The following is a 21,957-nucleotide window of genomic DNA, read 5'->3' as shown; positions in this document are numbered from 1 at the left end:
TCCTCAGATATGGCTTTTTCTGCATACCTGGGGTGTTTTTTAGTTTGTTCACGCTCTGACTGAACTGGGCAGATGTGTACCAAAGAGTTATTAGATGAGTTGTCACAATGTGGTGACTTAAAAGAGGAAAAAGGAAAAGGGAAGAAGGCCAAAAATAAAGGGGCATGAAAAAAAATCCAGAATTACTTTATAAATTCAAATGTAATGTGAAATAGGGGGAAAAATAGAAAATAATTTTTAAATTCAACCATTTTTTTCTAAAGGTCATATGGTTATTTCCATGCAACATAGTAGAATAAAGAGGATATGTTTTAAGGAAAATGTAGGAAGACGATCACATTTTCCATAAAAATCTGTAAAAAGAAAAAAAACAACCAAAAGTATTTTCTGTGTGTTAAACCAAACTCTAATGGTAACAACACAGAGGATAGCACAGAGTGACAATGGAGGTGCAGGAGAGAAGAAGAAAAAAACAGAGTGCTGCCTTCATTACAATTCTCAATCAAGTTATCCGGCGCCTTGATTGCTCAAGTAAGACTGAGCCTTGCATTTCAGCAAAACTAACACGTAAGCATGTCTTAGGATAGCTGAGCCCAGCCAGGCTGAACTTTGCCTGGCACTCATCAAGACGTTGGCTCAGATAAAACGCTAGGGTTGTAAAGGGGGGAAAAGTTGAATACGAGATAGCAATCAAGGAGCAAAAGCAGAAAGAAGGTAAAGAGAAGAAAAGGAAACTATGGGAGGAAAGAAATAAATCAACAGGTTGCAGCGCTTCATTCTCTTCCTTACGTCTCCCTTCGGCTTTTTTGTTTTTATGATAAAAGTAACTTTAATTCCTCTCTTGCAATTTTCCGCCTCGTCGCTCCTTAATTCAAGAATTTGTTTGTTGTGCCATTTGGAGGCTTTGTTGATTCATGCATATTTGATTTGAAAATGTCACTCATTATACATATTTTCTCTCTGCTTACTCTGACAAGCTATGACTTTCCCACTGTTTCCCTCCCTCTTTAGACAAAGTCTATTTACAAAAACATAAATAACCCCTTTTTATTATTACTGTTCTAGTGGCAGAGTGGGGGGATGCAAATCAGCAACACAAACAATTTTGAAAAAGCATACATAAAAAAAAGATGATTTAAGGGTACAAAACAGCCACAACAAAGAGCTTTTGGATGTGCTACTTTTGTATTTATAATATTTACACCAAAATCGTGTATTATTTCCAGCAACAATGCTTGTTAATGAATGTGTGAATAAAAGCAAAGCAGAAAGAGAACAAAGACTGATCACGTTCATAATTCATCCGCTAGCTTCATTCTTTCATCTCAACTGTTCTGTCTGGTTGGTCCAACACCAGTCAGACCAAAGAGTGATACGGGAGGAGCGTTCATCCCTCAACTCTCAGTGAACGCTCTATCTGGCCTTTGATCACAGTCTGACAATGAACCTCATCCCACCCAATCGACTGTTTTCATCTGCAGATGAGAGTGGCAAAGGTCTGAGTTTACCGTCTGCTTTCAGGAGAGAGAGAGATTTTCACTGCTGTTTGCATTGAGAAAGAAGATGGAAAAACAAGGATAATCTGAGGAAGAAAATCAAACGTGTACACATAAGGGTGCATCTCGGTAAATAAGTTGGTGAGACTTTTGTAGTGCAGTGAAAAAGGAAATCTCGTATTCTACAAAATAATTTCACGTAGCTGTAGATTTAAAGTATTTTTCTGGTAGTTTTGATGGTTAAGGCGTACAGCTAAAGCTGAAAAAGTAATTGCAGTATCAGTGTCTGCAACGTTGCAATCGCAACACCCCCACCAAAAAAAAAAAAATAGAAATGATGTTTCAAGTAACCAACCTTTACAACTGACACTTTGATAATATATTTAGTAACTTACACCAGCCCTAGTTACACTTAGTAAAAGCTTCAAATTCAGTTTCTCCCATCACATAAATATTAGATTATTTTTTAATCCAGAAAAGTTGTGTCATAGCCAACATGTCTGAAGATTGTGGACTTGACAGTTTTTCAACTGACGGACTTTGGCAGCCTCCACTAGGTAAGTATTCCAGTCCACTGGTATGTTTAAGCATTTAATTGGAAAGTTAAGTGGAAGAAAAATATGTGGCACAAATAGAAAGAAACAGAATTAAAAGCAGACTTTATATACTGGACTGTAGCTGTATTCCTTCGAGATCAGATATAGGTAAAAAAATTTTACATTTATTCAATTAAATCACTCTTGAATCAAACTAATCAAATTAACACCTGCCCTCACCACTAAAAGTAACAATATTGTATTTAAAGATTTTGGAATGACTGGGTTTGAATCTCCAGCAAACCGGCCTGACCCGAGTATTGTCCAAAGGAAGATGAGAAAAACCAGAGTCAACAACACAGAAGAGCTGAAGGCTGATATTTCACTATCATGGCTTCCTGAACGCCTCAGCAGACCTTTTTCATTAGCTGTAAGCAGCAATCAATAAAATTAACAAAAATAAAGACTTGAAAGGTATTCCTCTGTGTCTAATGAGTCAATCTATTTGAGTCAACCTCTACTTGAGATGTACAAATAGAAGACCTCTTGCTTCTTCTCTACAACCAGCCAATAGAGGGGAAGAAAAGCCAGAATGTGCTAAAAACAAAGGCACATTTCTGTTCAATTTGTCCTTTCCTTCACAATACAAATAAAAGAAAAACAGAAAATGGGACACAAAGACGAAAACGAATGAGAAAAAGATGAGGTGACCGAGCATCAAAGTGGTGAAGGATGAGGTGGGGAGAGATGGGGCCTGCCCTGGAGAGGAGCTGGAGAGAAGCAGGAGGAGGAAGGGGATAAGCCAAGCCTTCAGGAATAGCATTTCTTGTTGGGGCACTGAGGGCAGAACTAATGGATATGGCAGCTAAGAGAAGGATGATAAATGACTTGGTGCATGGACTGGTGTGTGTGTGAGTGTATGCAGGTTACTGTAAGATTGTTTACACTTTTCTGCATGAAAAACACAAAGCATAGTATTTATGTGAAATGGACTATCAGATCAGTGGTCTGTGATCTTTAATCTCTTCAACTTAATTCATTTCTCTGCTTTAATATAATGACGTTATACTTTTTCTGCAGAAGAAATATCTTTGTTAGAATACCTGATATCCTGGAAAACATTGCTGCGTTTTAAAGAATAACAGACATTTTGTTTTAATGCATGTTACCTGTTGATGTCTCTGTGTTTTTTTTCCCACAGTGAGAGAGAGTGAGGCTTTCTGTAGATAACAGGAAGCCTGAAGTTCTTAATTTAAAACTGGTTCAGGCAAGCTGACACTTTATAAAAAACTGTGGATCAAAAACCAACAAAATAATTTTGATGTGTGCATTAGAACGTTGTGAGCCTATCCCCACCAAACCCCTCAAATCTGAAGTCCTGCAGATAAATGACCAGAGATGGTATTATTACAGAAAGCTGAAAAGCAATGATAGCATAATTTCTATTTACAGAGTTTCTAAATATTTATGTAAAAAAAATAAAACAAAGAAAGAGAGGGAGGAACAAAAAGGCAAGAAAACAATAAAGGAATGACGTAAAACAAAGTTAGCAAGGTAGCAAGGAGAGTAAGACAGGAGAGAAAGAAAAAACACGAGGGAGGAAAGATGCAAGACAAAACAAAGGAAGGAAAAAAAGACAGAGGCCTGTGTTTATGTGTGTGTTGCTGTCCTGGGCCCATCGTCTCGTCTATTACAGGGCACAGAAGCTGTGGTTTAGCAAGCTTGTCTTTAGGATTCAGCTACAGCTCCAGTTGGGAAAGCAGATAAAGAGGAAAGCAATAAGTTTTAAGGCAGAGCAATTAATAAAGGCCAGTTATTCAGACTCTGCTGACAAGTGACGGAGGGAGGCTTTAATCTGCATCTAGATAACATATAGAGCTGGTCCAGAAACATAAAGAGTGAGGGATGAATAGTCCTAACTGTGTGTTAGGACTATGTGTTAGGACAGATAAAGCACTGGTATGACCGTCAGTCACTGGGGAGTAATACTGATTCCTTAAGTCCATTTTGGAGATATGAATTTCATAACATCTGTTAAACTTTGCATCCACCTCTGCTGAGGGTGTCAATAAAGAACAGCAGCATAAAACCCCATGCAGGTTGGTGTCCAGCCCTGCATGTATTACAGGACGTGACAAATGCTTGATATGCCTTACATGATGCCTGCAGTCACTGCCACTTGGCCCGATTAATATTAGCTTTTATGCTAATGCAGTATTTGGCTTTGTAAGAACAAGGCAGTATTTCCATAGAAAGTAATTCATCCCAGTCTGTTTATGGCCTTATGGGCCACGACAGAATTATTGCTGCACAGTACACAAGCTGTTGTCACTGTGCCAAAAGCCAATATTACACAAACAGACAGCAGACACACAGCAGGACGAGGGGAGGAAACCCCAGAGGCAAAAGGCACACAGAATGGAGGTGCAGATGAACTAATATCTCAGCTCATGTTGCTATGTGTGTTCGCATGTGTACAAATATGGCAGTTATGTGAATTTGATATATTTAATACTTCCACATTTTGAAGTAAATGGTACATTTTATCAGTTTTTTTTTTCCTAAAGAAGTAGCAAAGAAAACAAATGTGTGCTGCTGAAATGACAGCCGTGCTGACTGTGGCGAAGCATCAGGGGGTCTTACCTCAGAATCGTTGACACGTCCCTCCTGGAAAGAGCAATCGTTGGCGTTTTGGGTGCACATGTGGCGGTACTTGCACCAATGGCATGGGAAGGAGCCATTCACACAGGAAAGGCAGCTGAAAATGGAGATTGGAGGAGACCATGAAGATAGTTATCAGAGTCTGATGCTTTTTTTGACAGCTTATTGCACCTTCATGTTAAATCTAAACAGAAATCTTTTTTTTTTTTTTTTTTGCAAAACATTTGTAGATCCTTAAAACTATGACAGGTGGAATAATGGTAGTATAAACAAATTGTGTTTTTAAAAATCATAACCATCAGTATAGGATTGACAAATAAGGTGTAGAAGGATCTAGAAAGTTTTAAAATGACTAAAATTTGTTCTTACAGTCTGAGGTTCTTTTAAAATGATACCAAGGAAAGTAGCAGAGTCACCAGAGCTTCATTGAGCAATTCATGGTCACAAAAACATACTGTGATGACTTAGAGGATAAATATGTAAATATTCACATTTCCGCAGTTCTTAAAGGCAAAGAGCCACACCGGATGAGAAATTGGCCATTAGACAACCTATGTGACACATTGTACACTTCACATTTTTAAGTGCAAACAAAAATGTAGAAACTGTGTTATTTCTACTCAGGGTTATTTTACTGTGGGAATCTCCTACCAGCTGGTTGGCTGCGTCGACCATCTCCCAACAGAATACCTTCCTAAATATCTTTCTTACTCATCTTTTTTCGACATTTGTTCAACCTGTGAAATGGTTCTGTCCTTTTCACCTTTCATCCCCCCATCTTTAGACTTAAAGCCTGCCTTAACATCCCTTTCATTCATCTGCTCGCTTGAACTTCCCATTGCTTTCACCTTCTGCACATTCATAGACCTCTCCAACCACCATCCGACTCTCTGCATACAGTTACGCTCTTGTTACGTTCTTTTTATCCGCTCAGTGGTGAACCTTCCCTTATGTTTCACCATCTCTACTAGGCTCTCTATTCACATACCCCTCTCCATTTGCTTTGTCCCCCCCGTTCTTTCTCTAAAGCTCTCTTTCATCCAAGGGGCTAAGAGCCCTCCGCCGTTTTTAATTCACCTGCTTTGGCAGAGGCGAGGTGCCGATAGACCGGCAGAAAGAGAAAGACGAGAGAAAGAAGAGGGGAAAAGAGAGAGAGAGAGACATCAAAAGCAGGTGGATTTCCCTTACAGAGGTGTATATACCAGGTATCATGAGAGACAGGAGGTGGAGAGGTGGCGGTCTCATGGGAGACAGATGAAACATAAGCTTGGATATCTGAAGATGATTATGATTCTATATGTGCATTCTCATATCTAAAGAAAACCCAAGGAGGAGAGTCATAAAGGTTTATGTATGCAGCTTCTCAAATAAGTGGAGAGAAAGTGTGCAGCATACTCTAATAAAATCATTACTTGTTAGCAAATAAAACAGCCTCATGCCATTGCAAAGCTTACTAAAGAGCAATTTACTAAAGCGCAGTTTTAGGGTTTCATCTCTGTGCCTTATTTAGCTAGGGATTTGTGTCAGCATATGGTTTATTGGGAAACAATGAAATACTGCATTTAATAAAGCTAAGATAGTAAGCAGGTTGCTTTGTATTTCACCACATCTGCCAAGTGTAGATTTGTGTGGATCTGTCTGGAGCGACAAAAAGCACACTCGCCCTCCTGACAAGCTCTGGAGTGTGTTTTAACCCTATGTAAAATGCCAGCTTTCCTCTTTTCCTTATCCGCATGAAAAATGAGGGCTTTAACTCTTGAGCTCTGAGATGGAGCCCACGTATGAATCCATCAAACCCTGACGTGGATTCATTTGGATCAATTAGGGCCGCTCGTTTGTTAGGTGCACACTTTAAGTGATCATTTCCAGCCCAGAAACCCCCTCCTTTTGAACGAGATCAGAGGCTGGAGCTTAATTCAATCCCACTGCCGCTTTAATTGACCAATTTAGCATTGTGCTGACAGAAGCTGTCCATTTAGAATAAAAGATGTGCAGCTAAGGAAATAACAGGCCTCTTAATACCACACAAGAGCAAAGAGGAGATTTGTCAATGTTGCCAAAAAATGGAGGGAAAGCGATTAGGCTATGCTGGGCTAGCATGCAGATTTAAAGTCAAAGCTGGGATTTTAGTCCAGTGATTTGTCCTGGAAAGAACAGATGAGAATCCACAGATGGCTGGTCAATACAGGACAAATCAGAACATTACTAGGGATGTGCTGAGATCCCAAGAAAATCAAACTATACAGAATTTCTTGACAAAGTGAAATTTGTCCTGCAGCATCCTATCCATGTAGTGGGACACTCCTTATGCAGAGAAAAAGAGACAGTTGGCTGTCCTACAAATTGCTACGCATTAGAGTGTAATTTGCATATTTGAAATAATTAAAGTAAAAGTCATCTGCACCTTAAGTGAGAAGAACCGTATCCACACCAACTAACACAAAGGAAGTTTGTGATCAGACTTTTTTTCCATATGCACTTTAACAATTTAACTATGTCAAAAAGCGACAATAGAAATGCACCAATTTGTTTTACCATCACGATGCAGAGAAGTAGATCAAACTACCACAATGAAGCTTTGACAAAATAAGGCTATTTGGGCTTAGGAATTTAAGACAAAGGCAGTTTTGTATTTACATCTAACAATGGCTGTCAGTAGTGGCTTCAAGCATGTATTATTTATATACAGTCTGAATGTAGAGGGCATGAACACGTCCTGCAGCTGGGAGGAGTGGACCGCCTGGGAGTGTTTTGAGAGAGGATTACAGTGGATGCTGCTTGAGAGAACAATATTTTCTTTTACGTCAGCGTCACAGAGAGGCTCCATTAATAACAGGAAATCCCTCATTGCTTTTTTGAAAAATAGTCAGTATGGGGTCAGAAAACTGTCTAAATGCAGCAACGGGGTAAAGTTGACAACATTGGCATTATCTAGTCCAAGTCCAAACCCCGTCTAAATTATGCACATATCATCTAAAACCCAAGTTGCAGTAAAATTGTGATCAGAATGAACTAGGTGTAACAAAAAATGGATACTTAGCTTTTTGGAAAATACTATTAAATGTTCAGAAAGCAATTTTCATACTAAGGCGTGAAACATTAAGTATTTTACATTAATTAAAATCAGACACAGAAGATACATCAAAAGCAACCAAACTAAGAGAGCAAACAAAAAAAAGATACATTTGTGATGACAAAAAATTACTTTTAAAAACTTCATAACACTAAGAGACTAATAAAAACATGAAAGCCCAAATAATAAAGCACACAAAAAATACAGTAAAATGGATAGTATATCGGCAAAGACGTTATACGGTATTTTTAAAAATACCCCAAAAACTTACCCCAAAGGAACATGCTTAATTTTTTTATTTGTATTTTACCTTACCACTTAATGCAATGTGCAATTAGTCAGAGTCTCCAATAACACCTGAATACATTTCTGGATTTGCTGGAAGTTGCGTTTTTGAAAATTCACCAAGAAAGACAACAACATCACTAAAATGACAACACTGCTCTTGAGGAACATGTATTGTTAAACCCTTAGATATTACTGAGGCGAGACAAATGAACATCAGCTAAGTTAGCTGGGCTCATTGTAATGCTTGTAAGTGTCTGTTCAAACAGAAACGATCACAATTTTGAATGTCAAAGAGCTTGGTTCAGCGGCTCAACGTTCATCAAAATACACTTCAACATCACCTTAACACAGCAGGAAACCTGAGTCAAACAGCGAACAGTACAATGTATAGTTAGCGGCCCACATCAGTCATCACATCTGTCGCATTACCCTAATAATAACCATTTTCATCCAGCTTACATCTTTTATTCATGTCAAATCAAGCTTGTTAGTCTAGCAGCGACTTTGAAATAACGAGAAAAATATCAGCAGGTAACTGCCTGTGTTTCTTTCTACTTTTATAAGCATGAACTCTCAAATAAAAGAAGGTTCCGTTATGCGTCCAATCCAAGGCCAGCGGCAGCAACCCCCTGCAGCTCAATCTTCGATTGCTGCGCTCCCTGTCATGAGCTGCTGTTGGATCTCAAAGTCTCTATTACAGGCCGGGTGCACCCCCTCGTCAGAAAAAGCCCACCTAGTGCCATTGGAGGGTGTTTGATTCTCTTTATCAAGGGCAGGTTCTATTTTTCAGACCCCCCAGCAACGCCTTATTGCGCCTTCATGTCCTTTACCGTTGCCTGCAGCCAGTCTGAGGCTTTGAGCAGCTGGAGACATGCTCCCTGTATACCCACGCTCGCATTGTTAATTTAAGCCTTTCATATTCAGATGCTAATCGAGATACACTAGCAGTGTTTCTTCAAGGCCAAACACAATAGACTGATTCCCTGCTCGAGTGTCTGCTTGGTCAGTTTGAAAGGCTAAATACAAGCCATCCTCCAATGAGGCATGTCTGACTCTCCTGCACTTGGGCAAGCTGCTTATTGGCTGCTCTTCATTTCAAAGGCGAGGAGTTGAATTATTTAACTCCTCTAAGGAATTGTCAATCAATTTGATTCCTAGATCTCTTAAAAACTGACAAGGAGAAAAAAAAACTTGGACTCAATATTCATGCAAAACAAATGGTATTACTGCATGTCTGAGTTTAGCTTGGAAGAAAATTAATAGTTCTTAAGCCTTTTTTTAAGCTCATCTTTTCAAATACCTTTCTTCTAAAAAGCTGATCTTTAAATTAAGTTGTTCTGGGGTCCACTACAACAGACAGATTCAGAAATGATCTAATCTCTGACCAAATCAAACTGACCACAGTGAGGGGAGGTGGTTCATATGACCTCATGCATACACTTGAGCTTCAAATCATTTCCAGACTCTCTGTCTTTATTAACCACGGGGATGTGGAATGAAAAGAAAAACCATATGGAAATATTTAATTAAGCAGTAATCATGGCTGTGGGTGATTTTCTATTTCAATCTCAGCAACCCTCAAACTTAAACTCTGGGGAATCTAATTAGATTAATACAACTATGCAAATTTATGGCATTTTTAAGAGAGCAGGGCCACGATGTAATCTACTGAGTAAATAACGAGGAGGGGCGTGTGCTCAGGAGGACCCAGGGATTGGGCATCAGAAAAATCTACACTGTATTCAACATTAAAGATTGATGATACACAGGGAATTGATGCTTTCCAGTTTTGAGGTATACCAAAACTTTAAAAAGTTATAGTTCGAAGAACAGCATAAATGTTTCTACCATCCTGACCATTTAAAGTCCAAGAGCAAATGCTCACATAATCATGCAGCACTGGAAGACATAAAGATGTTAAAAATGATCAAAAAACAAATGTTTGGAAACATGTCCCGAAGAGAAAAATGGAGACACACCTGAAGTGAAAACAAAACAAGCCCCACCTATTTCTCCTACTAATGTAAAAATGTTTTAAAACTAAAATTAGCACCTCTTAAGAAGCTGACTTCTTAAAAGGTCAGCTCTGAAAAATTAAATCAACATCCTCATAAAGCTCATCAGCAGAAGGAAGCATGAAGTGCTCTAAAACAATGTTTTCTCTGGCTCAGAAGTGGCTTGAGATGAGAAATAAAACATTTGTAGCTCATGTGTGGGATTCATCTGTGTGTGGTTGTTCTTGAATGTCAGCCTCAGTCTCTGCTGTCAGTATCCCTAAGACTTTTTCCATCTACTCAACTTTCTATGAGTATGCTTGACCACAGCACTCTGAATAACCAGCTGCTTAAGCCCTGGCCTTTTGTGGCTCACCCTCGTTGTGGAGGGTGTCAGTGTCTTCTTGACATCTATCAAGTCAGCAGTCTTCCTTCTGATTGCGAAGCCTGCTGACCCAGACTGAGAGATCATTTAGAGGGTCAGGAAACTTTTGAAGGCGTTTTAGTTAATTTGGTGATTAAGGTGAGACTCCATGAGTTCCTAGTATTTCTCTTTTTTAAAAAAATACTTTCTGAAATATTGTAATTTTGGGTTTTCATGATTGGTAAAACAAAATCATCAAATTACAAGAAATAAAGGCTTGAAATATTTTTACTCCATCTGAAATTAATCAGCATAATATAGGGACTTCACTTTCCACAACATGTGACAAAAACATTAAAACTTCTCATTTAGATCTCCAGAATTTTTGGAGACCTGGATACAGCTAGCCTGGTGCAAACCAGCCAACTGTTTTAAACAATTTGATTCAGGCAAAAGGTCTGGACCCCTGGCTATTGAGAAACTATTGCTGGCTGGAGGCATGGACTATGTTAAAGTTTTAAATGATTGGATTTAACATTACAAATCACTAAGGTTTGGTCATGATATACGTAATGTGTCAGCTATGAAGTTTGCAGCTGAATGTGCTGTAAACAACTATCCTCCACTGTGAAGAGAGAAGTGTTGAGCCAAACAATATTTTTGCCAACAATAAATTGTCTTACACGTTCCTCCTCATAAAATTCAACCAAAGAAATCTAGCTCAATGAAAGAAATTTCAGACAGAACACTAAAGGGAGATGAGAATCAAGTGGAATTTTGTAGGTGTGTAGGTTAATTTGGTGCCCCCTTCAGACCGATATGAACAGTGTGTGTTAAAGGCACCAATTGATACTGTTGGTTATCCGTTTATTAGAAGTAAGTAGATGTGCATTTGTTTAAAATTTTTGTGCTAATAACCTGATGTCACTCAAGGTCAGATTATTACTGAAAACTCCTACTCTCCTATCCCTGATAAAATCTTCGGATCCATTTTCAGAATTAGTGTTTTAACACCTTTCAATGAGGACTTCTCCTTCACAAAGTAAACGTCTTCAGTATTTTGAGAATAATTGCTTTAAGTGTAACCTTAGCTCTGTCAGGAATAAAACCGCATTCTAGAAACAAAGCGGCGCATGTGGCCACGCAGCCATTATGGCAATAACATTACCAGTCTGATCTCATCAGACTCCACACTTCGAAGGCCTGCCAGCCTCTGCATGCACACAGGACAGAGTGCCAGTTCCAAATGGGGTTCTTATCGCTGCATCTCGCTTCGCCATCAGAGTTACTGGAGAAGACGCGACGTGGCCTGTCTGTAACTTCATTAAACACGTCCATTACATCACTCAAAGGTTGTATTAGATCAGCACAGAGAGCGGATACTATCAGAGTTCATTGGGGGAATAACTTCTAATGGGCAACTCTCTTTTCTGCATTAGTTCCTCTACGCTTCTTTATTGTTAGTGAGAATTTAAGGCAATTGGGGAAAATATCCAGCGCAACTTTATTTCTTTTATATGATTTCTCTCCTATCAATTGGAAATATACAACCATAGGGTTTCCATCAGATATGAGCGGTACTCTAAAATTATGACTTAAAGTATTCAGGAGGTAGAGCAAACACAATGAGGTCCTCATGGGAGATAATTTAAAGATGATCTGACACCATAAACCACCACACCCTTAACCAGCTGAGCTAATCATCTTTCTGAGGCAAAGGATTTGTCTACAAGAGTGGGGAAGTGGGGCGACTGGGTTAAAGGTCACAATAACAGATTAGTTGTCTAAGACATCCACAGCACCAGTTAGCGCAAAGTGACACAGTGGGGAAAGGTGTGGTTGTGCATGCATGTGTCTATGCCGCTGTGTGTTTGTGGACAATCCTCGAAGGAGGCTCATCCAGTATCTAAAGGGGGGGGAGCTAGAGCGGAGTCCTGCCTGCACCCGAGGGGCCTCTGAGCCATCTGCTGCCCCAGGGCTAATACCCCACCAGACGTTTCTGCCTGCCCTGGATCAGCCACGGATTGACAGGAGGGACAGTATTGTGTGGGCTGGGGTAGAGGAACTGGAGGATTTGTTTACCATGGTGGGGACTGACGCAAGGGTGTGGCTGTAAGGGTGGTAGATTTAAAAAGGCACAGAATTAGGGGCATGTTAAGCTAGTAAAGTTTATTAAAAGGGCACAAGGTTTTATTTGCAAGTACTGTGTGTTGCAGCGATTTTTGTTTTCAATGTGAATAAGTCCAATTCAGCAAATTTATAAAGTCAAAAAGTCCAGTCTATTTTTTAAAATTAAAGTCAGAGTGTGTTAACTGAGAGGAATTACAATAGATCACAGTGTAATAAATAAATAATTGATCATTAAAGTGTTGTCGGTTATGATAAAAAGCATTTAATTTCCATCTTGAAACTAAAATGTTTCACATGTACGGCACATTTGATTTTTCACTTCAACTGTAACACTAGCCTCCAGTGGGGGTCGAAAAAGGTGGAATTGTGTGTGTGTGTGTGTGTGTGTGTGTGTCTCATGATGTGTGACATGAGACGACTCAGAGGCAGACAGAAGAAGAACAGGAGGAAAAGAAGCCAAGGCAATCACTTGTTTTCTTTTTCACATTACAAGCACTAATATTAATGTAATTTAGCTTTTTACAGAAGAAAGGAAAGAAAAATGGATACAGTGAAATAAGAAAGCAAGGACATAATGAAGGAAGCAAGGATGCAAGCCAGAAAGGAGCAAAGGAACCAAGGACAAATGGAAGTACAAGAACGAAATGATGGAGAGAAGAAGGTGAGAAAGAAAGGAGGAAAGGTTACTAAAACCAAGTACGCAATGCTGCATGTGAAGAAGAAAAGAATAGAGAAAGAAAAGAGGGAAGAAGGGCAAGACAGGGAGTACAAGTACACAAAGGCAAAAGGACAACTTTCAGAATATAGAAAGAAAACATAAAAACTTTCCCACATTTCGTAGGAGTTCAGTGCAACCAATTTCCTTCCTATGTGGCCTATTTAGTAAATAAGGTCCTGTGTGAAACTATTTTAAGAAGCCTCAGACGTTTATTGTCGTCTCCTGTGAATCATGCAGGGAACACAGCAAATATGTGATAAGGATCTTCTGGTCAGATGAGGCCAAAACCTATGTGTGTTAGAAGACTAAGAATCCACACCAGCCACCACCGCATAGTAGTGGAGGCATCATGGTGTGGGGATATACTGTTTTCCTCCATCAGAGAAAGGGAAGTATGTCAAAGAGGAGAACGATGGATGATTGTTCTTCTGACACTTTATCTAATCTGACTGATCTCGAGCTTTTTGCAAAAAAAAAAGAAGACAAGCATCATTGATATTTGATAAGATGATTTAAACATTCTCACTTACGATTGATGGACGCTGCAGTTGTAGAAGACAAAGTCGACACTGGCAAACTTTATGCCCGTCTCTTTGGACTTGAGGAAGAGCTTTACCACCCGCTTGTCACCTGCATGGCATCCAAATGTAAATATATTAGAAACTATCTACACTGTTGTCTCTCAAGATTTTGTCTGTATTTAACTTTTCTTGGTAAACAGTTACACAAGAACAACAAAAATAGGTTAGGGCATTTTTTAATATAACTTCAGCACCGCTCCACTAGAACACTTTTTAATTTCAGATATTTTGACCTGAAGAGATTACACACACACTATAACATAGCAACACACTTCACTGCAGTAGGGTGACTTTAAAAATAGCTCCAATCTGTATTCAGATGCCAGTAATGATGAGTGCTCCTAACAGGACATAATGGGCTGAACAACTTCTGAGTTGTCTCTTTCAAGAATCCCGAAGCACACAGTCTGACATGTTTTTAGTGCTTTGAATATGAAAACGATGCAAGATTAAACTTCTGTTAGTGTGACAAAATTGGACATGAAACCAGTGCATAATTCCCATGAATAAAAAAAACATGAAGATGAGGATATTTTTATAACCACACTGAAGTTGCTGCTTTGAAAAGAAGTTACCAAGAAAAAGCATTCAGTTAGACATAAAGAAGGCCAAATTGAGACTGACATAAGAAATTCAAAAGCATTTCTATTTTCAGTACATGAATGTAGAATAGTGTATTCTTCTCTGAGGGAAAAGGATAGCATCTTGTGTGGTAACAAGAACTTCTAATAAAAAGTAGCGATTGTAACAGCCTTTCGGGTTAGTTTAACACTCTCAATTAAGCAAATAACAAAAATTCACGAGAAGATGCATCAGCAGAGATGCACCCAGAAACTGGGTGGTGGCCTCCATCAGTGACCAACAAGTCAGAATTTTTACTAATCTGATGTTTTCACAGTGAACCCACTACCCCCCCCCCATAACCCATCCCCCACAGGGAGGCTGAAAAAATATTCAGTCTTGTTCTTAAAGCTTCTTATTGTTTAGTTCTAAAATTTAAAAAATCTGATTATTGCCTCCTGACAGTTCAGCCTTAATGCACGTCATATCATGGCAGTAGAAGGTCTAATAAAAGAATGGCATAAAAGAAATATGATCCATAAATCAACATGCAGAAATGTCATCGAGACATATCTGTGTCTCTAACTACCCCTGACCACACCCTGGCTACCCCAGTGGCCTTACTACCCAATGACTTCACACTCATCGACTTTTCAAGTCCTAACCTTTGTTCCTGGTGATGGGGGCGATGTCCCTTGCAGAAGGAGACAAGCAAAAGATATGTCCTCCCTGAATCCGTCCCTCTGTCTCCACGTAGTCCTCAAAGGAGCAGTTAACCCCCGCTGACAGATCGGGCACATTGCGAGCCTGGAGGACCAGCTATGGAGAGAGCACGAGCGAGACGATCAGTGCAAGATCAATGGAAGGACATGGCGTAACATGGATTGTTATAAGATATGACATGGGGGTTAATGGGAGTTGTGGAGAAGGGGAGTGAGGCGTGGGTGTGGGTATGCATGACAGGAACAGGAATAAAGGAGCGAGAGCTTGTGTGAATGGGGGTGCGCATCTGTAGCAGATACTGGGAGGTTAATGTGTATCGTGCAGACGGAAAGTGATGGAAAGTAATCACTCAAACCTACATGGTCACATTAAGGAGACTTTGACAGAATGGGGGCTGTTAAAGACAGGCGTTTGTGGTGCTTTAATCAATGGAGACAGTGAAAAGTCAGGAACTCATCTAGCTGGCTATAAACTTGGTCCTTGTTGGATGTTTTGGTCCATAGGAGAGTCAGGTTCTCTTTACGTAAATTAAATATTCTAGTAGCTAAGAATATTTGAGACAAACTTAAAGTGATTTTATTTTAAAGAATTGTTGGTGCCTTAGAAAGACTTAGTTAACAGATGTTAATGTCCATGCTTGAATTTGTCACTTCCTTTATTTTATAATGAACTAGATTGTGTTTGGAGGCTTCCTTTTAATCCCAATCTAAATATTTTCAAGAATATAAACTAAAGTTACTAAAGTCTAAACAGTAAAAATGTTCTGATAATTTACAAAATTTAGAATGAGACGCAATGTAGTTAAATTTCTGAATGAATATTACAGAAATGTTCTGTATTTTGTGATGGAAATACATTTTGGAAATGAAGTCATTTCCTTTCTTTAAAGTCATTTAATCAAGACTTCATTGTGAGAAGAGAGAGTGAAGATCATTATGGAGCTACAGCTAACATAAAGAAATTGTTATGAGTTACTAAAGGCTCACAATACTTTGTGATCAAATGCACCCTTTAACCGCAAGAAATGCAGCTGCCCCTCAGAGCTATGTCTTCCATAAGGGTTCAATTTAACCCTGATTGAACTGAGATACAGTTTGCTTATGAAACTCAAACATCAGACCTTCAGCCTGGCTGACATCTCAAGTCTTCAGAGTAGGAGTCTAACTCGTGTTTTGTATTTTTGTTTATACTACTAAGTTCAAATCAAGACTCAGATTTCTCAACTCTGGCGGTTTTTCTTGTCTTTTAGCTTCCAGCTAAAATAAAGGAACTGCCTGGTGCATCACTTTTCTATATTCAATGTCAGTACTGATCTTAACATCTACCTTAATTTAAAAAAAATAAATAGAATGCATCATTTAGAAAATATAAGGGAAATTACTGAATTAAAAAATCCTTCAATGAGAACCAACATCTTTGTTCATCTGAATCTGGAGTAGGAAGAAAATGCTCTTCTTAAAGCAAACATCTGCATGAGTCTAATGCTTCTTGTGCCATCTTTTCTTTAGCCTGATGATTAAAACATAGGCACAGCTGGGGTATGAGCCAATGGAAAGCATACATACCTGAACTTCAGACATGGTGACAGATATATTTCTTGGCTGAACCGTAAGCTCCACGCACTGTCTCTGGTCCGAGGCAAACCTCTGAGGCTCTGAAGCTCGTTCACAGCGGTCCTTACGAGAACATCTAGGAGGAGACATGGAGGAGAGGGTGCAAAGGAAAAGGAATAAGGGAAAGGAAAATATATGGAGGATGATGAAGACAAATGAGGGGGGAAGAAGAAGGAAAACAGACAGGTTACAACAGAATGTTAATTAATAGCCATATCAATATGATAAACATGCAGCTATAAGTGTCAAAGAAAAGAGAACAATATTAAAATATAAAGAGGGCAAAAGCTTCCTCTATTTTAAGACATTATATCATGATTTTATTTCTTGCGTAATCTGTGCAAAAATTCCTAAGGTGCAAAGACAACTACCTCACCACCCCCGCCCAGAATCTCTTTATGTTGCAGGTCCATCTTAATCAAACTTCTCTGGAGACACACAAGCAATCTCCAACATTTCTTTGGACCGACAAAAATGCAATTCCAGCCTGCCCCACATCACCAGCGCTCTACCTCCACCCGCCTTCTTACAAACCGACTGATCGTGCTAAAAATCAGCATATGCCTCGGGATTTTTGTGGTCGTCCCGCTATTAGCTATTCATAATGCATTTACTTCACCTATGCACTAACAACAACTGGTCCCAGTGGTGAGAAGAAAGTGCTGATGTGGCACTCCGCAAGGCTTTAACAACATGACAGAGGCAGAAAAAAATGCTAACTGCCTGCTCCGTACAGCAGCTCCCCACGTTCCCTCATTTGGTTAGCTTTCACTCTCGCTCGGAGGGAAAACGCTGTCGCCAACTACTCCCCAGGGAATCACTGACATACACACACACACACAGAGGGGGGTGACAGCAGAGCAGTACAAAGGTATGGACAGGTTTTCTCATTATGAACCTCTTTTCTTTTTACTGCTCATGTGATGGTGACTGTGTAACGCCGTAAATGAAGTCTGCTCTTTTGTCAGGAAACACCTGCATCTGTGAGCCAACGTCTTAATTTCCCTTCAATTCCACTGCTGATGGAGAACACTGTGACTCTTAATAACATGTGGCTGAAAGCACCAGAGGGCTAAAACAAAAGCTTATAAATAATTTACCTATTAATATGTTGCCATATTAAGAGCGTCGCACAGATTTGGCAATATTAAGGTAGGAAATAAACAAGCTGACTAAAGGACACAAGGTTAACTTGAGCCCAAAGTAGAAGGTTACAGCTATTAAACTGGGACTCAGGTGGTGTGTGCCTTGAGGAAAGAAAAAGGTGGTGATATGTGCTGTAAGTTTAATTAATGACACGGGAGATGATTTTATGGCAAGCATTTGAGGCTCTCCAAATAGGGTTTAACATTCTGGCAGATTTTAACAATATGTAACTAGTCTACCTCCCTTGGGTGCACACACAGCACAGATGGGAAATTAATATACCATATTTAGCCAAAATGGTCACATCTATTTAACTTATTTTGACATTTGATCCACATGTATTCTCTCTCTACAGAGCAGGGAGCACATTAATCATAGAAGAGGCCCATGGCCACTCTGGAGGAGCTGCAGCGATTGTCAACAGGCAAACATGCTAAAAGGTGTCAAACTTTTTGGATTACATACCGTAAGCTTTGCCAGGAGGAAAACTAACACAAACCTTAAGACACCAGACAATGTAGACAGGGAGTTGATGGGAAGATGAATGAAGCTACTACAGGGAAGTTCTGCAAAACGTAGGACAGCTATCCTAAGCATACAGCCAGGATTACAATATAATGGTTTATATTGGTCCAGTCAAAGTCGACAATAAATTATATTTAGACCTGATCTCAAACTATTTTTCAAGGAAGAAAGGACAACCATTTCAGTCTGTAGATGTCCAAAGCTAGTAAAGGCATTCCCAAAAGAACTGCAGCTGTAATTACACTGAGAGACGGCTTTTCCATTACCAAAGAGAAAAGCTTGCAAACCATTCGGTTTTGTATCAAGAATGCCATTATTTCATTATGTAAATGAAAAATGATGTGTACATGTGAAAATTTTTTCTATTCATATTAATCAATGAGTTAGGGTTTATTTTGCCAATCTGCTGATTCATCCAAATATTAAAGTTCCCATCTTGTACAGAAACTTTAAAGCAACCAGGACCCAGCTCAAAATCCCACAGCAGCACTTAAGGTGACGCAGTGCAGATGTGCTAAACTGTGTTCACACCAACAAAAATAAATTCAGCAAAGAAAGACAATGGTGTCAAAGAGGAGGCCAAGCTGTGATTTTATTTGTGTTCCAACAACAGGTTTATTCAGCTGACAGATTTACAAGGTTTTATGCTCTTAGCGGCACCTCAGTAAAGCTTTAACAGGGTGTTCAAAGTACAAGCTGCCACTTTTGTTCACTTTCACAGGATCTTAGGAAAAAACTGTTTTAAATAGTAATGATTCAAAAATGTTAAAAAAAGTGACACCAATGCTTTTTCAAAATTTCCACTCATCTGAACTCAGATTTTTCTAATTTGTGTAACAGAACTTTTATTATCTGCAGAGATCTGCTAAGGATTCTCACAGGAGGTCACATTAACCTTTTTGAAGTCAGGGTAAAGTCTTCAAGTCGTTTGTCATATTGACAGGTCGGAGCACATGGATCTTGAACTCCAACGTTATTTATTTCACAGGCATAATGTGACAAGCAGCTGTAGACCACCTGTTGGAGACCACTGTCAAGCTGGGAGGTTTAACTAGCTATTGATTAGACTCATCGCAGATGAAGGCAAACAGTGTTTGAACCAGAAGCTGGAAAACTGAGTTTAACCAAGCAAAAACATAAAACCTGTACAAAACTTGAGGAAAAAATCCCTGTGTGTTAAGACATTTTCTACATTAACGCAGTATTATCACAACATAAAAATATTCCTTCTGGCTGAAATATAACTTTCTCAGCATAATCAGCAGGTGAAATAAATGAAGGAGCGAGACGAAGTCTCTGGGCTCACTATGTGTTCTATCATGTGTTCAACATGCAGTCTTACATGCTGAAAACAGGCACATTTTCTGCATTCGAGATTCTGCCTAAAGATCCAAATTAGGAATCTAGTGAAAATTTGTCTGACCCATGAAAAATGTGAAATCTAGTAACATCACTATAGTAATCACATTTATACTTTATATACCCGATTATCCAAATTATGAGAAAAGTTTAGTTCAACTTAAACTAGAGAAGGTGGCTGAGTTTGTTAGAGATATTTCTCTTGTTAAGGTTCCTAACCAGGTTTTGCTTTTTCACCCTCATCTGTCACCGCTAAAACTGAAATACTAACTCCTCCATCTGCATTTCTGTTAACATATTTGTCCAATTGTCAAGTCAATGAATTGAAATTTCCCAGATATAATTTTTGTTCTTGTATCCAAATTTTAATTGTTTCAGGAAACAATGCTTCAAAGCGCATATAAAGTAAAATAACATTTAACATTAAACACAATAGTCTGTCTGACAGACAAGGTCTTAATAAGCACAAAGACTATGCATGAGCAGGCAGTAGCTACCAAATGTAAGCTGATATCTACTAAGAGACTGAATAAAGTCAAGTGCAAGAATGAACATTTACAGAATGCCAATAAAGGACTAGAGCTGATGCTTTGACAAACACACACACACACACACACACACACACACACTGCAAATTGTAAAAATAAATAAAAAGTAAATTATAGTGATAACTATGACAAAAACAATTAATCACTAAAAGTAAGACTGAAATATGCCAGGTAGAATAAGGTTGAAAAGGTGAGACTAGTTATTTAGAACTCACTCAGTTTATTCAAAGATAAATCATTCCTTCTGTGTGTGATAAAATTAATTACCATTTAGGTTGTAGAGGGACATAAAAAGGAGTTCCTCTGATTCTTACTTTTGTTGATGCAAGTTACAGGAAAGATGGTGCCATTCTAAAATATAATATTGCAGAAATATGTGGAAGTTCACGTCTTCAACATGAAGAACTTACACGTTGTGGAGAACACACCAGCCACAGTGAGGGTCTCTGGAGCCCAAACACTCCCCACAAGTAGTGTACTGCTCGCAGCTCTCCACTGGAACTCTCACCACCTGCAGAGAAACAAAAACCAGAGACAAAAATCTTAAGAAAAGGATCAGTGTCACCATAATAAAAGGAAAAATATACAGCAAAAGTCAAGCTGCACACATTCAGTTTCAAATATCTGCTCTGCCAATAGTCAGTGTGTGTTTGTGCCGAGGCGTTTTTTCTCGTGAGAAGTCGGTGCGTGTGTGTGTTCTGGCCAGCGACTCCAGGTTCAGCAGTGTGTGACAGCCTTCAGTCAAGCATGCAATGGCTGTAAGACTTGCAAAGCATGCTGGGACACCTGACAGGTGGCTGTAGTGACAGCGGCTGATTGACGGCTGACCTCAGAACAGCAACAGGAGGTGGAGGAGAAGGACATTTCAGAGAGTAGACTCTCAGGTCTGCAAAGCCTGCTCAGCAGGGCCTTGTTGCATCAATGTGACATGACTTTGTGTGTGTGTGAGCATGTGTGTAATCACCCCGACACATCACCACCACCCTGGTTGCACCAGCCTGGTGATAGGCTACAGATGTTACCTATGAAACAAGATCAAGTGTGCGAGTTTAGCCCCTCCACTTCAGTTAAAGCTGATGACAGATGGTTCACAACATCGCCCCACCGGGCCTTACAGTGCGCTTGTGTGTTTCAAGATATTCACAGGAGATCGAGTGTGTTTCAACGTGTGACGGACAGATTGCTAGCATATGTTCGCAGAGCCGGTGTGCAAAAAAAGTGGCCATGTGTTCTGGAATGCACACAAGTGTTGCAAGTGTCAACGCTGCATTTAACTTTTCTTCACTGACGAACCCAATTCCGAGATGCCGCCCGACTCGCGTTTCATCATGTGAAAGAGCACACACAGATGAAACCAGATATTGAGGAGTTGCATAAAAAGTAAAAGACTATTTTTCCTTTGTTTTGCCTTTGGTCTGGGGTTGATACAGATGTTCCGTAGGCTAATCTCTGGGACATAAAATGGTTGGAGATTTAAATGGCGTTTATGGTTACATGTAATTATTGGAAGACGTCATACCTGGAGTCAGTTCTGTTCCTAATATTCTGGCTTATTTCTTTTTTAATTTCCCTTTGTTCAGACACAAGGAAGCAGTGGTTTTGTTTGGGTACTGTTTAAAGGCACAGTAATGTTACTGTATG

The 21,957-nt window shown here is 39.4% G+C and overlaps 1 protein-coding gene across 5 annotated transcripts in view; it reads right to left on the bottom strand.

The window, feature by feature from the left end:
- The window catches only part of plxna1b (plexin A1b), a 247,573-nt gene that overhangs the window by 92,165 nt on the left and 133,451 nt on the right, over positions 1 to 21,957 (bottom strand). For all 5 annotated transcript variants that reach the window (XM_028001974.1, XM_028001972.1, XM_028001976.1 and 2 more), the window contains 5 exons: positions 20,727 to 20,827; positions 16,691 to 16,814; positions 15,068 to 15,221; positions 13,791 to 13,890; positions 4,676 to 4,790 (listed from right to left, as the gene is read on the bottom strand). In XM_028001974.1, coding sequence (XP_027857775.1) covers positions 4,676 to 4,790; positions 13,791 to 13,890; positions 15,068 to 15,221; positions 16,691 to 16,814; positions 20,727 to 20,827 — 594 coding nt within the window. The remainder of the gene's footprint in view (positions 1 to 4,675; positions 4,791 to 13,790; positions 13,891 to 15,067; positions 15,222 to 16,690; positions 16,815 to 20,726; positions 20,828 to 21,957) is intronic.

This window comes from Xiphophorus couchianus, chromosome 20 (genome assembly GCF_001444195.1).
Source record: "Xiphophorus couchianus chromosome 20, X_couchianus-1.0, whole genome shotgun sequence".
NCBI classification, from domain to species: domain Eukaryota; kingdom Metazoa; phylum Chordata; class Actinopteri; order Cyprinodontiformes; family Poeciliidae; genus Xiphophorus; species Xiphophorus couchianus.
Note: the sequence above shows the minus strand (reverse complement) of the source record. Positions and strands in the feature narration are given on the sequence as shown.